The sequence below is a fragment of the Babylonia areolata genome, chromosome 5, assembly GCF_041734735.1.
Source record: "Babylonia areolata isolate BAREFJ2019XMU chromosome 5, ASM4173473v1, whole genome shotgun sequence".
Taxonomy (NCBI): domain Eukaryota; kingdom Metazoa; phylum Mollusca; class Gastropoda; order Neogastropoda; family Buccinidae; genus Babylonia; species Babylonia areolata.
In genome coordinates this window covers 32,903,801-32,922,394 of record NC_134880.1, presented here as the reverse complement: position 1 = coordinate 32,922,394, position 18,594 = coordinate 32,903,801, and the positions used below count along the sequence as shown (strand labels likewise).

Genomic DNA, 18,594 nt, shown 5'->3' with positions numbered 1-18,594 from the left:
AAGCTCCATCGCTGCTCCTGTCGATGAAGAACGACCCTATGGCCTGAGCTGCCTGCATGCAGTTCTGCAGCTGTGACTGCCAGTGTACCCACACCTGTCGTTTTGTCGCTCACCTGTCACCACAGGACTTGGGGGTGATGAAAGGATGAAGGATGAAAGGTCATTAAGGATGACTGATGACTTGCGCGATGAGTTTGTTTAAAGTGAAGAGGAGTTGCGCAACGTCAACCTCACTCTCTCGTCCAGGTTCACCAATTTCCAGTGGCAAGACTAAGTCGAGATGACTGGAGGATTAGCATGGATGCAGAGGATGACCAAGATATCCTTTCGGTGTCTCATCTTGCTCTCTGCACTCCACAGTACGTTGCTGTAACCGCCTTCCTCTCCGTTGAACTGACAGGTTTCTTCCACAGATTCTGCCGGATCCAGACTTCACATGCATGGGTAGACACACCCCGGGGGCCAACTGCGTGTGGCATGCACACAGCACAGTGGAGCTAGATGGCCGTCGGTGGCTCTCCTGAGCCGACGCCCTTTTATGGATCTCGTTTTTAATTCCATATGGGTGTCTAGCCACCCGCCTCACCAGTCCCGGAAGGGAGCGGTGGGAGTGCCGGTTTAGTCGCCGGCACCCCGACCCTGAACAGGTTGTACTGGATTACAGGTTACCAGTAGCAGATCTAATGACCTGACCTGACAGCTGGGAGTACAGCATACCAAAAGCCTGTGGAGAGATTCTACCCTGCTACCTGGGACGCATGGACAGAAATCCCTGAGAAAGGACTGACGCTGATGGACACTTCCATACTGGTAGCCAGTACCAATCCTTTTATTCTCCATCAGACACAGGTGAAGAAAAACACTGTAAGCACATGATTTCTCGAAACCCCACAGTCATTATCATGATCATCATTGTTGTCGTCCCCCCTTTTCTCTTTTCTTTTTATCTCTCTCATTTTTCTTTAAGACTTGCATTTGGAAAAGACAAGAAACCAACTCGGATGTTAAAGGAAATATTTTTGATAAAAATACTAACCTACTGTGAGAAATTGTGGGGGTGAGGGGGGGAATGACCACAATTTCTCACAATCCCTCGATTTCTCTTGAAGTGAGAGAAATCAAGGGATTGCAAGAAATCGTGAGCTTACAGCCCCATTGTCTCCATCTTCTACCAGAAATGATCTGGCTTTAGTAACATGGACTGAGAGAATGGATTGCGACTGAATAGTCATAAACTTTAACTCACTCCATGCCAAGAGTTTTTGCCCTTGCGAATCCCTGAAATCCCAGGGTTTGTATAGGATGGGAAAAAAATTCTCAAAAACCCCCCAAATAAACACCCAGAGAATTAAAATTTAGTATGTATATTCAGTGAATGTTGCTCCATATTTATGCAAAAAATTAAATTATTTGCTCACCATCTTGTTGTTGATCACAGTATTAATTTTTTGTGTATTTTGTAGCATTTTTGCACCCATAAGAAAGGTATACCAAGTGTCCTTGAACAGCTTACAAATGCTCCACATCACATCCTAACACTATTTGAGGAACTGAAGACCTAATACATGCAATGAGGTATGAACAGATGGTGGAGAAAGTTGAAAATCACGCACACAAAAGAAAATATTGTCTCTACATAAAAAAGGGAGTTCACTGCACACAAAAACCTGATGTATTATCACTGACAATAGTCTTGTCTGGAGTGAAAAAGCTCATGGCAGGTGATGTTGAGTCCTGGGCACAGCTTCACACACAGTGGAACTCCACATTTTGGACACCAGTTGGCAGTTTGGTGTTTTGGTGTGTTGTGGCGCTTGAACAGGTCTTCACAGACCTTGCACTTGCAGTAGCTGGTCACCCATATCCACTTCAGCCATGTTGGTGATGTAGTCTTGTACTGCAGCTGGCTTCTGTCTTTCAGGACGGTGTCGTGTTGTCACACTGATCATGGTAGTTGGCAGCATGACTGTTGTCAGCACATGAACTGGTGTTTTGTCCTGCCACTTCAGCACAGCAACATGCCCTGCAACCATACACACACACAAATGATCATGCAGGTCTGACTCTTTCTTCTTATTGTTGTTTAAATTATTTGTTTGTTTATTCCCTTGTTTATTCTAAATATATATGTGAATGGAAGCATAATGTGTTAAGTTTTTTTTTACATGTAGTCAAAGAAAACCACTTTAGATTTTTTTATTTTATTTATTTTTTTACAATTTTACAAAACAATAATGACAGTATCATCAGTATTAGTACTATTACTGTCATTTCTACAGCACCTTGTTCTACAAATGAACAAGTAAAACAGAAAATAAGTAAACATATGCATGCAATCACACACACACACACACACACACACACACACACACACACAGAGTTGTACACCTGAGCATGTGACATTGTTTTCTTTCACACACACACATATATATATATATATATATATATATAATACATACACTCACCATTTTCAGTCCAATCACTGGTAAAAACACCAGCAAAGTCGTTCGTTTCCTCAGTGATTTCGTTGTTAGTGTCGGTCAGCTGGCACATGGTCAGCACTCGCTTTCCTCTCCACTGTAAACACCCTCTTCAGCGGCCGAATCTTTTTCTAGTTCATCGGGATATGGTTCAAAATCACTGTCTGACGAACCAACATTATCTCCTTCAACATCGGAGCCTTCAGTTTGGATCATTTCCAAAGTAGCTTCAATGCTGTGTTGCATTTGACCTCTCCTACCGTGTCGAACACTTCGACGCGACGCGATCTTGTCAAACAACTTGCAGAGCTGACCGAGGGTGTGCTTCGTTGTCGTCTGCTAATGAGCATGTCACTGCAGACACGCTGTGTGTGTGAATGAAAAGTTGGCGGAGGTAACTTAAGAATCAGTTCTGCTTTTGAGTTTCGTATCCGACACGTCACTCCAACAGCGTGACTTTTCAAAATCCAAATCCGCATATGCGGACATTGGCATCGAAAGCTTTGTCCGACGACATCCGCATATGCTGACAACGGCAGCGAGTGAGTTAATACTTTAACCCTTTCGCTGCCAGGAAAATAAGATTTAAGTGAAATCTATTTGCCAGGGTTTTTTCACAAAAAACGGGTATAAATTTTCAAAAAATTCTGTGCTCTTTGTTATTGGAGAAAGACCCATAAAAGTATATATTTTCTGAAAGGGAAATGAATAAAGAATACAAAACACATGATGTTTTCCCATTTTATGCATTTTAAGTGACATGCTGTTGTTTTGAAATCAGTGTTTTCTTTTTTGTCACATTTTCAACTTGTTCATTACAAACATTAGTCTGGTAATTTGCACAAAAATATCATTTTCTGGACAAATGGATATCTGCACACACAAAATCATACTAGAACAACCACAATATAAAAAAACTGAAAAAGAAATAGATGCATTGTGACTTCTGCAAGTGATAATATGGATGTGAGGCCACGCCCCCTCAGTCTCTACCCCCCTCCTCTTCACCCCTCTCACACCGTCACTTCATCAGACCGCGTTGGCTGAGTGCCAAGAAAATAGCTCATACGGTGCCCTGCTAAAAATTCGTCTGCTAGAGTTGAACAGCCTGCATCACTCACTGATAGTTGTATCTTGGCCACTCTCTTGATTGCTCCCTTTATTTTCTATCAAATCGTCCTATAAATGTTCACCACTGTCTTCTCCTTCGAATTTATGCTCCAATTCTTTCTGAGCATTAGCTAAAGAAAGTAATCTTGGTTGATTTAGTTCGCCACGAGCGCATGTCTTGAGCACGGAGTCAGTCCGACATTTTGTTGAGCGAGCGAGGAGAGGAGCCAGGCAAAGACTGCGGCCAGTAACCCAACCAAAACGTTCAAATAAAGGACTGCCTTATGACGCAGATGGTGTTTCTAGCTATGAATAGAATCCAGAAAGATTCCCCAAGCTAAAGCTACCAGCATTTTTGTCAACGAACTGAATGCAAAGCAGGGAAAAATCAGAATATTTCGATGACGAGTTATCTCGTCATGCAGGCAGCGAAGCATACATGCTTGCCATGACGAGTTATCTCGTCATGCAGGCAGCCTAGGGGTTAAAATATGTATTATTGTTTATCATGGATAAATTTTGCATTGCATCCCTAATTGTTATTATTGAGAAATAAGTTTTCAATAAACTTATATCAAGAACTCTATAAACAATTTTAAAATAAAATAGTATCATTTTTTTTTTTTTAATAAGAAACACAAGTTATGGAAGCTGAAATTGAAATATGACGAAAAACAACAGAATGGGGAGGGAGAATTATAAACAATTAAAATACAAGAAGAAGCAAACGATAAACTGTTCTATTTTCAAAGTATTTTTATGGTGAGTTTAATGTAAATACATCAAACAATATAATTTTTGACATTTCTGTAGCAAGGGGAGATAACAGCATGGCAGTGGTAAATGTGTATTCAGCAAAAAACCCGAAAGAAAAGATACTCTTCCTTTGAAAATGGGTGAGTTTTTCACTTAATATAGTGATAAAGATCTTGTGATCACTGGTGATTTCAACTGTGTTCTTAACAACAAACTTGATTAAGGTCCTGGGCAACCACATTATACATCTGTCATTGAAACCTTATAACCAGTTCAGTGCCAGAGAATTTTATTTAAAAAATATATATTAAAAAACAAGAAAGAAACAAGCTTTTCCCCTGCCAGTCGATTTTTAGGAATCTGGGGTAATAATTTTTTCAAAATTCTTGCACAAAAACCATATGAGACATAGAACAAACGTTTTTTGTGAACGAAAATATATGTGGATTCTAGAAAAACCTTGGCTTTTTAGAAAAAAAAAAAAAAAAAAAAAATTAATTTAGATAATTATTCAGGCATTTCAAAGTGAAGACAATAATCTCTATGCATCAAAAAGTCTACTTCTACCTCCACAGAATGACACCAAGAAAGAAAACAAACAAAATACTCCTGTAAATAGCATGCTTATTGTCTGATATATACCTGGAAATGAAAATAAAACAGCTAACAAGTTCATGATAATAATCACAACAGAGAGTGCTTTGGTGATATTCCTTTCAGCCTGGTTTAACTGTTCCAACAAAGTGTCTCCTGTCATCCAGTTTGTCTCCTCTTATAAATAAATTGGTCTACTGATCAGTGACAAAAAGCATGAAAAAGTTAAAAAAAAAAAAAAAATCATGTGTTTCCCATCTATCATCTGTCAACCCTAGATTCCAAGAAAATTGTGGATGATTGGCTGTTGCCATCCCCTGCAGCTGATCACTGTGAAAAGACCATAAAATGACAGCTGAACCATGCCCACTAACCACAACTTCTGTCTGGCCTTCGACCTACTGTCTTACACCACTCCTCTGTCACTCCTCCACCTCTTCTCAAATCACTGTCAGTCAAGGTCACTTGCTAAGAAATTATGTCTGACTGGATTGATGGACTGAAGAAAGAGTAGGTTATTACTGTCAGTTTTGTCACTGTCGTTGACATCACCTTCAAGTTCAAACAAATCATAAGAGAAGACAGATCCATCTCTCATCATTATACTCATACATAATCATCAGCACAGCTTGCAAATTTGTGTAAATCCACTGACTGGACCACTGTCTTCAATTGATGAAATGTTTGACACCTGTTTGGCATGTGCAACAAAATCTCTTTACATGCAGGCTCTAAGTGGTCCAGTTAGCAAATTATCATTGACAAAAAAGGGGTCTTCCACCGAACGAATGCTTTCTAAAATAGTATGTTTTGGACCACAGTCGGAGTCAGGCAAGGATGCCTATTATCCCCAATACTTTTCAACATCTTTCTGGAGAGAATCATGCAGGAGGCCCTTGAAGACCACCACACCTCCATCACCATTGGCGGTAGGTCAGTCTGCAATCTGCTATTCGCAGACGACATCGACCTCATGGGGGGCACTAACACTGAGCTCCAGGATCTAACAAACAGACTCACTACAAGAGCAAGTGCTTACAGCATGGAGGTCAGCACAGAGAAGTCAAAGGTCATGGTCAACAGCACAACTAACATCAGTGCCAACATAACCATGAATGGTGAGCCCTTGGAAGAAGTGACCAGCTTCAAATACCTGGGAGCAACCCTGTCCAAAGACGGCACCTGCACAGCAGAAATCCGAAATAGGATTAATTCTGCAATGGCAGCGATGGCCAGACTGAACAGGGTATGGAAGAGTAACATCAGATTCCACACAAAGTTCCTGCTCTACAAGTCACTGGTGGTCTCCATCCTCTTATATGGATGTGAGACATGGACACTGATGGCAGAAACAGAAAGAAGAATCCAAGCATTCGAAACCAAGTGCATGAGGAGACTACTACACATCTCCTACAAGGAGCACAAGACCAACGACTATGTGTGGAACCTGGTCAGCAACCTTGTTGGACCCCAAGAACCACTGCTGGCGACTGTCAAACGACGGAAGATGGCATGGTTTGGTCACGTCATACGACATAACACCCTCTCCAAAACCATCCTGCAAGGGACTGTAGAGGGAGGGCGCAGACAGGGGCGGCAGAAAAAAAGCTGGTCTGACAACGTCAAGGAATGGACCAAAATGACGATGTCAGATCTCCTCATGACAGCTGCCAACAGAACGGCGTGGCGAGCTATGACATCTTCCTCATGTCCCCCCAACGACCCCAGCGGTCGAGGGAATGAGTGACTGAGTGATGTTTATAATCCAGACACATTAAACTACCCATTCAGTGTGGCGTTCGAGGGAATGAGTGACTGAGTGATGTTTATAATCCAGACACATTAAACTAACCATTCAGTGTCTGTGTATGTTCATTTTACCAAACTCCAATGATGGAAAAATCAAAATACATGTAGGACGTCAGTGGACATCTTATAGGCACTATAGCAACACTTTTTTCAGGACATCACCTGACGTCTTATAAGCACTCAACTGGTTAAATGAAACACACTTAATGTCTTAGAATCAACTGATGCTTGAAGTTGAAGAATATACCAATTAACATATAAAAACTTCTTGTGGAATCAATCTAACCCTTTCATAGCACATCTCTTAGATTACTGTCTTCTTCTGAAAATATTTCAAATTCATGCATGTCCTGTTATTCTTCTTTCTCAACTCTGTGAAAAGCCTTTGGGGCGCCACACGAAAGAACTGTTCACAACATTCCTCCAGGTATGTTGCATGTGTGTCAGTCTGAGTCTCTGCAATTTGTTTTCCTGTCCATTCTGCAATGATATCAGTCCAGCGTTTTTTTGTCTTCCCCTCTGTCTCCATCCCTTCACAGTTCCTTGGAGGATTGTTTATCAAGGCCATTGGATCTTGTTACATGGACATACCAGCTTAGTTGTTTTGTTTTTTTAAGTGATGACAGCATATCTTCATGAAGTCCAATGTCCTGCTTGATGGTTTAGCCCATTTGTTCATTGGTGTTGTGATCAGTGTATCTGATGTTTAGTATCTTGTGATGAGCTCATTTCCATGGCATGAACTCTTCTTTCTACATCTGCCATGAAGGTCCATGTCTCACATGCATACTGGAAGATGTATTATACCAGTGCATGCAAGGGCCTGATTTTGTGTTTCATGGAGATATTGCTGTCTGTCCATAATGGTTTCAGTCTTGACAGTGCTGATGTTGTCTTAGCTAACCTTGAGATTATATCTGGTTTGGATCCTTCAATGCAATTGCTGGATCCCAGACAGGTGAGCTGTTGAACAGTTCCCAGCTTCTGTCCCTGGACAGTTTATCAGCACTGATGGCAGTTTTTTGTTGTTGTTTTTTTGCTGAACTTCAACTTGGTCTTTTCTGTGCTGATTTCCTTGCCATATCTTTAGATATTTCATCAAGTCTTCTAATGAGCTGGGTGAGTTCTTGCTCATTACTTGCCAAGCCACCTGGATAATCTGCAAAGCAAAGTTTTGTGAAGGTTCTTTCTCCAATGTTGACTTGATCTTCATGCACGTCAGTCTTGATGCATTCCTGGAATATACTGAAAAATGCAGCTGAAAATAGCATGCCTATTGTCAAATTAATACCTGTAGAAGAAATTAAAACAGGCTATAAGTTTATAAAAACAAATCACAACTCATGTAGACATGTAAGTGAATAACAGTCCAAACAATGACAAACGTGGGTAGTCAATATAAAGAGTTAATCATGTTCTCAGAAACTGAACAGGCAAGCTTTTTGACTGCTGAGAGCTTTCCCCAGTTACAGGGTGAAATTCTTTGATGACACTTAATCCCTCCAGCTCGCACCTGGGTCAATTAGAGTGTCTGCTATACATCTGGCTAGCCTCCTCTTCAAGCAAGTCAACTATCTGTTTCAGTGACAAAAGCGTTAAAACTAAAAGCACAAGTTTCACGTCCAGTGCACTTTCAACCCTGTATTTCATGAAAATTGTGGAGCATTGGTGGTTATCTATTTCCTGCAGTATGCATTGAAATGTGAGTGCACTGACGTCCAACTGCCACGCCCACTTCCACACCCTCTGGCTGGCATTTGACCTATCGTCTTACATCACTCCTCTCCCTCTCCTCCCCCTCTTCCAACACTCGCTGCATGTATTCTGTCAGTCATAGTCACCTGCTCAAAAATGCTGTCTGATTGTGACAGATGGACTGAATTAGCATCAAATGGATTGTCAGATTAATCGCTCTGTTGTCATTCACCTTTGTGTTCAAACCAATCATCAGAAAAGAGAGATCCTTCACTACCGATATACGTGTATATAATCACAAGCACAGCTTGAAAATTTGTGTAAATCAGCTGACTGTGATCACTTTATTTACTGGACAAAATTTTCAACATCTTTTTCTGCACATGATGCAACCCCCTTTCTTTGTGCATTCCATGTGGTCTAGTTAACAAACCATTATTGAGAAGAAAGGGGTCTTCCATCAGATGTATGCTCATTTAAATAGTATTTTCATAATACAGACACACCAAACTAACTGTTCAGAGTATGTTTATGTGCACTGAACCAAACTCCAATGAACGAAAAATCGGAACATATGCAGGACATCAGTGGATGTCTTACAGGCACTATGGCAACACTTTTTGCAGGACAACAGCTGACGTTTTATAGGCACTCAACTGGTTAATTGATATGATGCCTGCAACAGTGCGGGTATGAGCTTGTTTCTGTTTTTTGTGTGTGTTGTTGAAGTGGATGGGAGGGAAGGAGAGTGGGACTGAATTTTGGGTGTTGTGGTTGGGCTGTTGGTATTGGGTGTTGTGATGTGAGATTGCATCATTTGGGTGTTGTGATTTTTTACTCACTTGCGTAAATAAAGTGAGTCTATGTTATAACCTGGTGCACCGTTGTCTGTGTGTGTGTGTGTGCGTGTGTGTGTGCGCACGCGTGTGTGTGTGTCCGTGGTAAACTTTAACATTGCCATTTTCTCTGAAAATACTTTGCCAATACCAAGTTTGGCTTAAACATGGTATGAAAAAAAAATCTCCACAGTCATACTAATAACAGGTTGTAAGTCTCCCGAATTAAGCCGTATTTCTGAATCATTAACAGTTTATTTCATTGAGCTTCGTTCTGAAATCCAAAAATTCTAAAAACCACTTCCCACTGAGTTACTTTGAAGGTAGGTTGTGTTTGAAGATGACATGACCTCGTTTTTCTTGTTCACAATTATAAGGAAAGAAATATAAATTCTGGACAGAACACATACAGTGATACTAATTACACCATTGACGTGCATACTGTATATAAATATTCTTAAGTGGGCACTGAATTAACTGGAATGAACATAACAGAAAAATTAAATCAATCGTTTCTTTCAGCGCTTTGTAGACTGGTTTGTGCAGATCTAGAGACCTACCATGTGCTGCGATGTGTTTGAAGCAATGGCAATGTATCCTTTACCGCCAAAATAAAAGAATAATTGAGATATAATAAAACACACAAAAAACATGATGTAAACGGTGTCATTACGTCCACTGCAATCACATCTATTAATCGCACGAATGACAGCAACTGGGATTCGTCTGCTTGCTTTGGAACTGAACATGCATGGTACGATCCTGCTTGCATGCCTTTTTTTTTAAATTTTTATTTTTTATCCCAACCTTATTTTATAATGTATCATATTTAATACAGAGCATTTTTCAACGATTTTTCAAATCTCTTTTTTCTCTCCTCATGATTCCTTTACTGGATAAAGCGCGAAACACAAGTGAGTCTTCAAGGCTTTGCCTCTTGTTGGTATGTATTCTGGGTGTTTTTGTGCAGGACGGTGTGTGTGTCCATGCAAAGATTATTGTTGGTGTTTGGTTTGATGTCTGTAAGAGGCTATATGAATGGAAGTTGTCATTATGGTGTTTGAATGCATGTTTTGCACATCAATTTCTACATTGTGCAGTGTGGTTAGGCATGTTTTGCATGAAGGGGGCGATCTATGGATAAGCTATTAGAAGTAGTAATAGTTGTAGTAGTAGTAGTAGTAGCAGTTGCAGAATATGTGTGCATGCATAGATGTATGTTTTTAATGTATGATATATAAGTAGTTTACTATTGACATTGAGCTTAGTATGTACTTATGATCCAATGTCTTGTCACAGTTCGTCATGTTTTCTCAGTTGGTTGGACCCACCAGCATGTTTTGATGGATGATATTTCTACTGGAACTATTGTAGTGCATGGAGCAACATAATTTGATTAGGTGTTGTATAAAGAAGCTTCTTTTTCTACTTCTTCTGATTCTCATTATATTTGCTTACTTAGCTGGAGCAACCTGCATGTTTTGATGGATGAAGTTCTTACTGTAATTACTGTACTGTAAACAACTTAGAACAAAATCATTTCATTAGATGCTACATATCATTATTAGAGTTATCCTGAACCAGATGACCAGCTGCATCTCTGAATAAAACTTGCATGAAGCACATTGTGGTTTCAGACCTGGTGGCAGTACTGACAATATGGTCTTCCCAGTGAGACAGGTCGAGCAAAAATTGTATTTAACAGAGAATGGACCTTTATGTAGTGTTCATTGACCTGATAAAGGCCTCTGACACAGTCAATCGAGAGGCTTTGAGGATCATATTTGCAAAACTCATCTGCCCAGTGAAATTTACCAGGATCATCAGCCTCTTCCTTGATGGCATGACTGGTATAGTGCTTGGCAATGGTGACCCCTCTGCACCCTTCGACATCTCATGTGGAGTGAAGGAAGACACCACCATACTGTTCAACCTCTTCTGTAGCTGCTTAATGCTCAGAAAGAATTGGAGCATAAATTCGAAGGAGAAGACAGTGGTGAACATTTATAGGACGATTTGATAGAGAAATAAAGGGAGCAATCAAGAGAGTGGCCAAGATACAATTATCAGTGAGTGATGCAGGCTGTTCAACTCTAGCAGACGAATTTTTAGCAGGGCACCGTATGAGCTATTTTCTTGGCACTCAGCCAACACGGTCTGATGAAGTGACGGTGTGAGAGGGGGTGAAGAGGAGGGGGGTGGAGACTGAGGGGGCGTGGCCTCACATCCATATTATCACTTGCAGAAGTCACAATGCATCTATTTCTTTTTCAGTTTTTTTTATATTGTGGTTGTTCTAGTATGATTTTGTGTGTGCAGATATCCATTTGTCCAGAAAATGATATTTTTTGTGCAAATTACCAGACTAATGTTTGTAATGAACAAGTTGAAAAATGTGACAAAAAACAAACACTGATTTCAAAACAACAGCATGTCACTTAAAATGCATAAAATGGGAAAGCACACTCTCTAAAAGACCTAAACTGTGGTATTTATCTAAGTACCATCTGGATGAATCTCTCTTCAATCTGAAGACTGACTGCTAAGACCACGACAGTCGAACAGCTGATCATGGAAGCACTCTTTGCAGATGATTGTGCCTTCATGGCTCACAAGGTGTCCAACCTTCAGTTAACTGTGACTAAATATGCAGAAGCAGCCCAGTCCTTTGGTTTAACAATCAGTCTCAGCAAGACTGGTCAATCACCAACCAGCGCCAGGCTCAAAAGCACCACATCCAAATGTACAGATTGACAACACACAGTTGAACATAATGGACTCCTTTAAATACCTAGGTAGTGTCATTTCCTCTGATGGCTCCCTACATAAGGAGATCTCAACAAGAATCAGCAAGGCCCATCAAGTACTAGGATGACTCTAAGCATGCATGCTGAACCACCACAAAATCAAGCTGCCAACAAAGCTAAAACTGTACAAAGCTATTGTACTCTCCAGTCTGCTCTATGGACATGTGGACCCTGTATAGGAAACACATCCAAAGCTTGAGAAATTCCACATGCGCTCACTGCAGTATACCATGGGCATCTGCTGGAGGTATTGAAGAGATCCAGGTTCACAGGCATCAAAGTGCTGATCTTTAAGGCCCAGCTTCGATGGACTTCAGATGGATGAATTCAGCATGCCACGTCAACTTCTCCACTGTGTCCTCTCAAAGGACCAGAGACCCCAAGGATGCCCAAGGAAGCGCTTTAAGGACTGCATCAAAGAACACCTACAGCAGTGTGGCATACCTCACAAGCAGCTTGAAGCTCAGGCCAATGACAAAACTGGCTGTTGTACAGCCACAAGTGGAGCAGTCAGCAGCTTCAAGGATGACCACCGAAGCAGAATCACCAACGCCAGACATCTGAGGGAGACAGAAGCCCAGATCCCAATTGCTGCATCTTTCAAATGTCCCCACTGCCCTTGTGGTTCATGCACTGGACTCGTGAGCCACACCCAATCCCACCAGAACTGAGAAGAGTTGTGCAACTAGCCTTAAATATCTTCAATGGGCTACTGTCACTGCATTCAATGGAAGAAAAACAGAAAATGGGGGAAAAAAGCAGGATAGAGGACCCAGTGTCCAAAAAAAGTGGGGGGTTGTGGGGGTGGGGATAGGAGGTTGGAAGACCCGTCACCCCCCCATCCTCACCCCAAGAAAATGAAAAGAAAGAAAAAAAGAACAGGTACACTTATTATTACTACCGAGTTTACAGACCTCATTCCCACCACCATTTCCATGCATGCTGCTGACAGGAAGTTTTTATCACAGAAGGACTTTTCCCAGCCTTCTGTCCTTGCTTTCTGCCACATCTGAAACATGAGGATCACATCAAATATAAAAATGCATTACATGCATAAACATGAAGGCATTTCTGAACAACAGCAGAAAGCCTGGGTAGAATAGAGACAAACAGAACAAAGTGTCAGGGGAAGGGACATCTCTATGATGCAACGGCAGAGTCAGAGGAAGGGACAAATATCGCTGTGATACAAGATAAGAGTCAGGGGATGGGACAAACATTACTGTGATGCAAGGACAGTGTCAATAGATCGTACAAACACCACTGAAATACAAGAGCAGTGTCAGAGAATGGAACAAAAACCACTGTGATACAAAAGCAGTGTCAGGGGATGGAACAGACATCACTGTACTGCAAGGGAAGTGTACGGGGATAGGACAAACATCACTGAGATAGAAGGGAAAAGTCAGGGGAGGGAAAAAGCATCACTGTACTGCAAGGGAGTGTCAGGGGATGGAACAAACATCACTGAGATACATGGGAAAAGTCAGGGGATGGAAAAAGCACCACTAAGATACAAGAGAAAAGTCAGGGGATGGAAAAAGCATCACTGTACTGCAAGGGAAGTGTAAGGGGATGAAACAAACATCACGGAGATACAAGGGAAAAGTCAGGGGATGGAAAAAGCATCACTGTACTGCAAGGGAAGTGTAAGGGGATGAAACAAACATCACAGAGATACAAGGGAAAAGTCAGGGGATGGAAAAAGCACCACTGAGATACAAGGGAAAAGTCATGGGATGGAAAAAGCATCACTTTACTGCAAGGGAAGTGTAAGGGGATGAAACAAACATCACAGAGATACAAGGGAAAAGTCAGGGGATGGAAAAAGCACCACTGAGATACAAGGGAAAAGTCAGGGGATGGAAAAAATATCACTGTACTGCAAGGGAAGTGTAACGGGGTGAAACAAACATCACAGAGATACAAGGAAAAGTCATGGGATGGAAAAAGCATCACTGTACTGCAAGGGAGTGTCAGGGGATGGGACAAACATTGCTATGATGCAAAGGAAGTGTCTGGGGGTAGGACAGGACATTGCTATGATGCAAAGGAAGTGTCAGGGGGTGGGATAAACATTGCTATGATGCAAAGGAAGTGTCAGGGGATGGGACAAACACTGCTATGATGCAAAGGAAGTTTCAGGGGATGGGACAAACATTACTATGATGCAGAGGAAGTTTCAGGGGATGGGACAAACATTGCTATGATGCAAAGGAAGTGTGTTGGGATGGAACAAACATTACGATGATGCAAAGGAAGCATCTGGGGATGGGACAAACATTACTATGATGCAAAGGAAGCATCTGGGGATAGGACAAACATTACTATGATGCAACGGAACTGTCTTGAGATGGGACAAACATTACTATGATGCAAAGGAACTGTCTGGGGATTGGACAAACATTACTATGATGCAAAGGAAGTCTCAGCGGATGGGACAAACCTGACTGTGGTGCAAGTGAAGTGCAAGTGAGGATGGGACAAACATCAATGTGATGTAAGGGCAGTGTCAAATGATGGGACAAACACAACTGTGATACAAGAGAAGTGTAAAGGGATAGGACAAACATAATTGTGATACAAGGGAAGTGTCAGGGAACAGGAAAAACATTTGTGATCCATGACTGGATGGCAATGAAGATAGAACCCATTTCCTTCACTGTACCTCAGGGGCATAAGACTTAAGGAGGAAGAAGGCAAAAAAAAAAGGCAGAGCAAGGAAGAGTAGCTGATGGAGTTGACCAAGGACATTTAGGCAGACAATGACTGGGAAGCCAGGAAACAGAAGAAGGAAATATTCTGGCTTGACCAACATAAATCTTGGCCTTGTTGAAATATATGGCCATAAACAAAATATCAAAATCAACAATCATGCAAGAATACAGAGTAAAACAAGATAGGAAAGGCCTTCATGATTCACATATGATTTCCACTGAATTTATCAAATCACTCAATGGGTGGATCATAATAACAATAATGTGAAGGCTTATAAAGCGTGTTTAAGAGCAGGCTCACTGTGCTTTACAAAAACAAACAAAAAACAAAACAACAAAAAAAAAAGCAACAACAAAAACGGATATCTAACATTTGAAAAATAATAGAAATGAGATAAAATTATTCACCTCCCACATATTACACACACACACACAAAATGATACATCACACACACACACACACACACACACACACACACACACACACACACACACACACACACATATATATATACTCGTATATACACACACACACACACACACCACTAAAAATCTACCTAAAAGCTAAAAACAATACAGAGAATCCATAGAGATAAGCAAAAGTAAAAGTGAGATAACTACACATTGCATACATAACATAAACTTCATCTGCAAGGGTAAAATTAAACATCAAAGATGCTCCACATAAAATTTACTGATTTTTATATACACCTGAACATTACATACAAAGACCACATCACAAATGAGGAAGTGAAAAGAAGAGTTCAAAACGCCATTGGCCCATTCAAAGACCTGCTAACCACAGTGAAGGAACGCAAGCTCCGCTGGTATGGACACGTCACACGATCAGATGGCCTAGCCAAGATCATCCTGCAGGGTACCGTACAAGGAAGGAGGAAGAGAGGCAGACAGAGAAAGCGGTGGGAGGACAACATCAAAGAGTGGACGGGCCTGCCATTTGCCACAACTCAAAGGGCCGCTGAGGACCGAGGCAGGTGGCGCGAGCTGACCAGGCAGTCATCCATGGTGCCCCAACGACCCACCCACGGGTCATGGGATAGATGAGATGAGAGAGATATACACCATAAAGCATATGAAGCAATTATTCAATTACGCTTCCCCACTCAGCCTACACAATGCATATACAAACAATATTTATCATGCACATCATTATTCATGATCACAGCAGGGAAAGCACAAGAAATCAAATGAATTATGAATAGGAAACAACATGAATAAAAAAGATTAATGACAATAAAACAATGGTCTCAGTATGATAGGATACATACATGTGTGCATGTGTCAAATGAAGAGAGAGGCGTTCATTGTTTGTTGTACTGTTGAAATAAATATGACTTTCATGACTTTTTTTAAACATTGGTTTTCATCTGATGTGGCGAATGTTAAGTGGCAATGAGTTCTATTGCCTGGGTGCAGTGAAAGAAACAGCATGTTCTCCAAATACCTTTGTGCACATCTTTGGTATACATAGAATTAGCTGATCTGTGGATGAAAGAAGTGGCCAAGAAGGTGAGTAGACAGAAAAAAGGTTGGAAATATAGTCTGGTGATGAATCAGAAAAGAAATTGTTTCAAAAGAGAAATAATTTATAATGTAAGCGCGCTTCAACAGGGAGTCAGCGTAAGGTTCTAAGTAGAGGCATGACATAGTCTTGATTCTTCGCTTTTGAGGATAAGCCTTGCAGCTGAATTCTGTACCTTTTGCAACCTATCCAAGTATCGCTTAGGACAGCCAGCAAGAAGAGCATTGCCTTAATATAGCCTAGACAAGACAAAAGCACAAACTAGTGTATTAGCTGCTGCAGTTGTTAGGATGTGATGAATGGAACTGATCTGATAATGAGTGGCATAGGCAGATCTGCAAATGTTAGTGATTGAGAACAACATGACAGTTTCCAACATGAATGGTAGATGGCTTTGAATGAATTGAAAATGATCTGTGTGTGAATGAGGAGAGCTTTCATCATTGACTCACTTGTGTAAACAAGTGAGTCTATGTTTTAACCCGGTGTTCGGTTGTCTGTGTGTGTGTGTGTGTGTGGCTGTGTGTCTGTGTGTCCGTGGTAAACTTTAACATTGACATTTTCTCTGCAACTACTTTGTCAGTTGACACCAAATTTGGCATAAAAATAGGAACAAGAGAGGCAGAGCCTTCAAGACTCACTTGTGATACACTTTTAAAAAAATCCAAGCTTTTTATGTATTGAGTATAATGCATTTACTGATATATTTATATTTTTTATATTCTCTAAACTTGGCACTTTGATCTGATATTCGACTCAACAAAAGATCTGTCATTATTTTCATTTTTTGTTCAAACAGGAACTTCTTTTGCTAAGCATGAAAGTTTTGTTTATTGCAAACGTTTTGCTGCAGGCAGTAAAACAAGGGAAATTACTCTGCTGGGGGACTTAGTTTGCTTTAAACTGATCTTTCTCATCTTAAATATTACATTTTGAAATTATACTCAATACATAAAAAGCTTGGATGTTTTTTAAAAAGTGCATCATAAGTGAGTCTTGAAGGCCTTGCCTCTCTTGTTTCAAAATGTAATATTTAAGATGAGAAAGATCAGTTTAAAGCAAATAACTCCCCCTAGCATTACAGAGTAATTTCCCTTTTTTACTATCTGCACCAAAACGTTTGCAAAATAAATAAAACTTCCATGCTTAGCAAAAGAAGTTCCTGTTTGAACAAAAAATGATAATAATGACTGCTCTAGCTGTTGGGTCAGAATATCAGATCAAAGTGCCAAGTTTAGAGAATACAAAAAATATAAATATAACAGTAAATGCAGTTTGCATATAATTAGGCTTCATTCTTTATTTTTTTGTGCCCATCCCAGAGGGCGCACTATTGTTTTAAACAAGATGACTGGAAAGAACTGAATTTTTCCTATTTTTATGCCAAATTTGGTGTCAACTGACAAAGTAGTTGCAGAGAAAATGTCAATGTTAAAGTTTACCACGGACACACAGACACACAGACACACAGCCACACACACACACACACAGACAACCGAACACCGGGTTAAAACATAGACTCACTTGTTTACACAATGAGTCAAAAATTCAGTTCTTTCCAGTCATCTTGTTTAAAACAATATTGCGCCTCTGGGATGGGCACAAAAAAATAAGAATGAAGCCTAATTATATGCAAACTGCATTTACTGTTATATTTATATTTTTTGTATTCTCTAAACTTGGCACTTTGATCTGATATTCTGACCCAACAGCTAGAGCAGTCATTATTATCATTTTTTGTTCAAACAGGAACTTCTTTTGCTAAGCATGGAAGTTTTATTTATTTTGCAAACGTTTTGGTGCAGATAGTAAAAAAGGGAAATTACTCTGTAATGCTAGGGGGAGTTAATTTGCTTTAAAACTGATCTTTCTCATCTTAAATATTACATTTTGAAACAAGAGAGGGCAAGGCCTTCAAGACTCACTTATGATGCACTTTTTAAAAAACATCCAAGCTTTTTATGTATTGAGTATAATTTCAAAATGTAATATTAAGATGAGAAAGATCCGTTTAAAGCAAACTAAGTCCCCCAGCAGAGTAATTTCCCTTGTTTTACTGCCTGCAGCAAAACGTTTGCATATAAACAAAACTTTCATGCTTAGCAAAAGAAGTTCCTGTTTGAACAAAAAATGAAAATAATGACAGATCTTTTGTTGAGTTCGAATATCAGATCAAAGTGCCAAGTTTAGAGAATATAAAAAATATAAATATATCAGTAAATGCATTATACTCAATACATAAAAAGC

General features: G+C 40.3%; 1 protein-coding gene across 1 annotated transcript in view; it reads right to left on the bottom strand.

Moving 5' to 3' along the window:
* The window catches only part of LOC143282250 (3'-5' RNA helicase YTHDC2-like), a 138,165-nt gene that overhangs the window by 118,021 nt on the left and 1,550 nt on the right, over positions 1–18,594 (bottom strand). Inside the window, exon 2 of the mRNA XM_076587849.1 lies at positions 13,002–13,096. Within this exon, the coding sequence (XP_076443964.1) occupies positions 13,002–13,096 (95 nt within the window). The remainder of the gene's footprint in view (positions 1–13,001; positions 13,097–18,594) is intronic.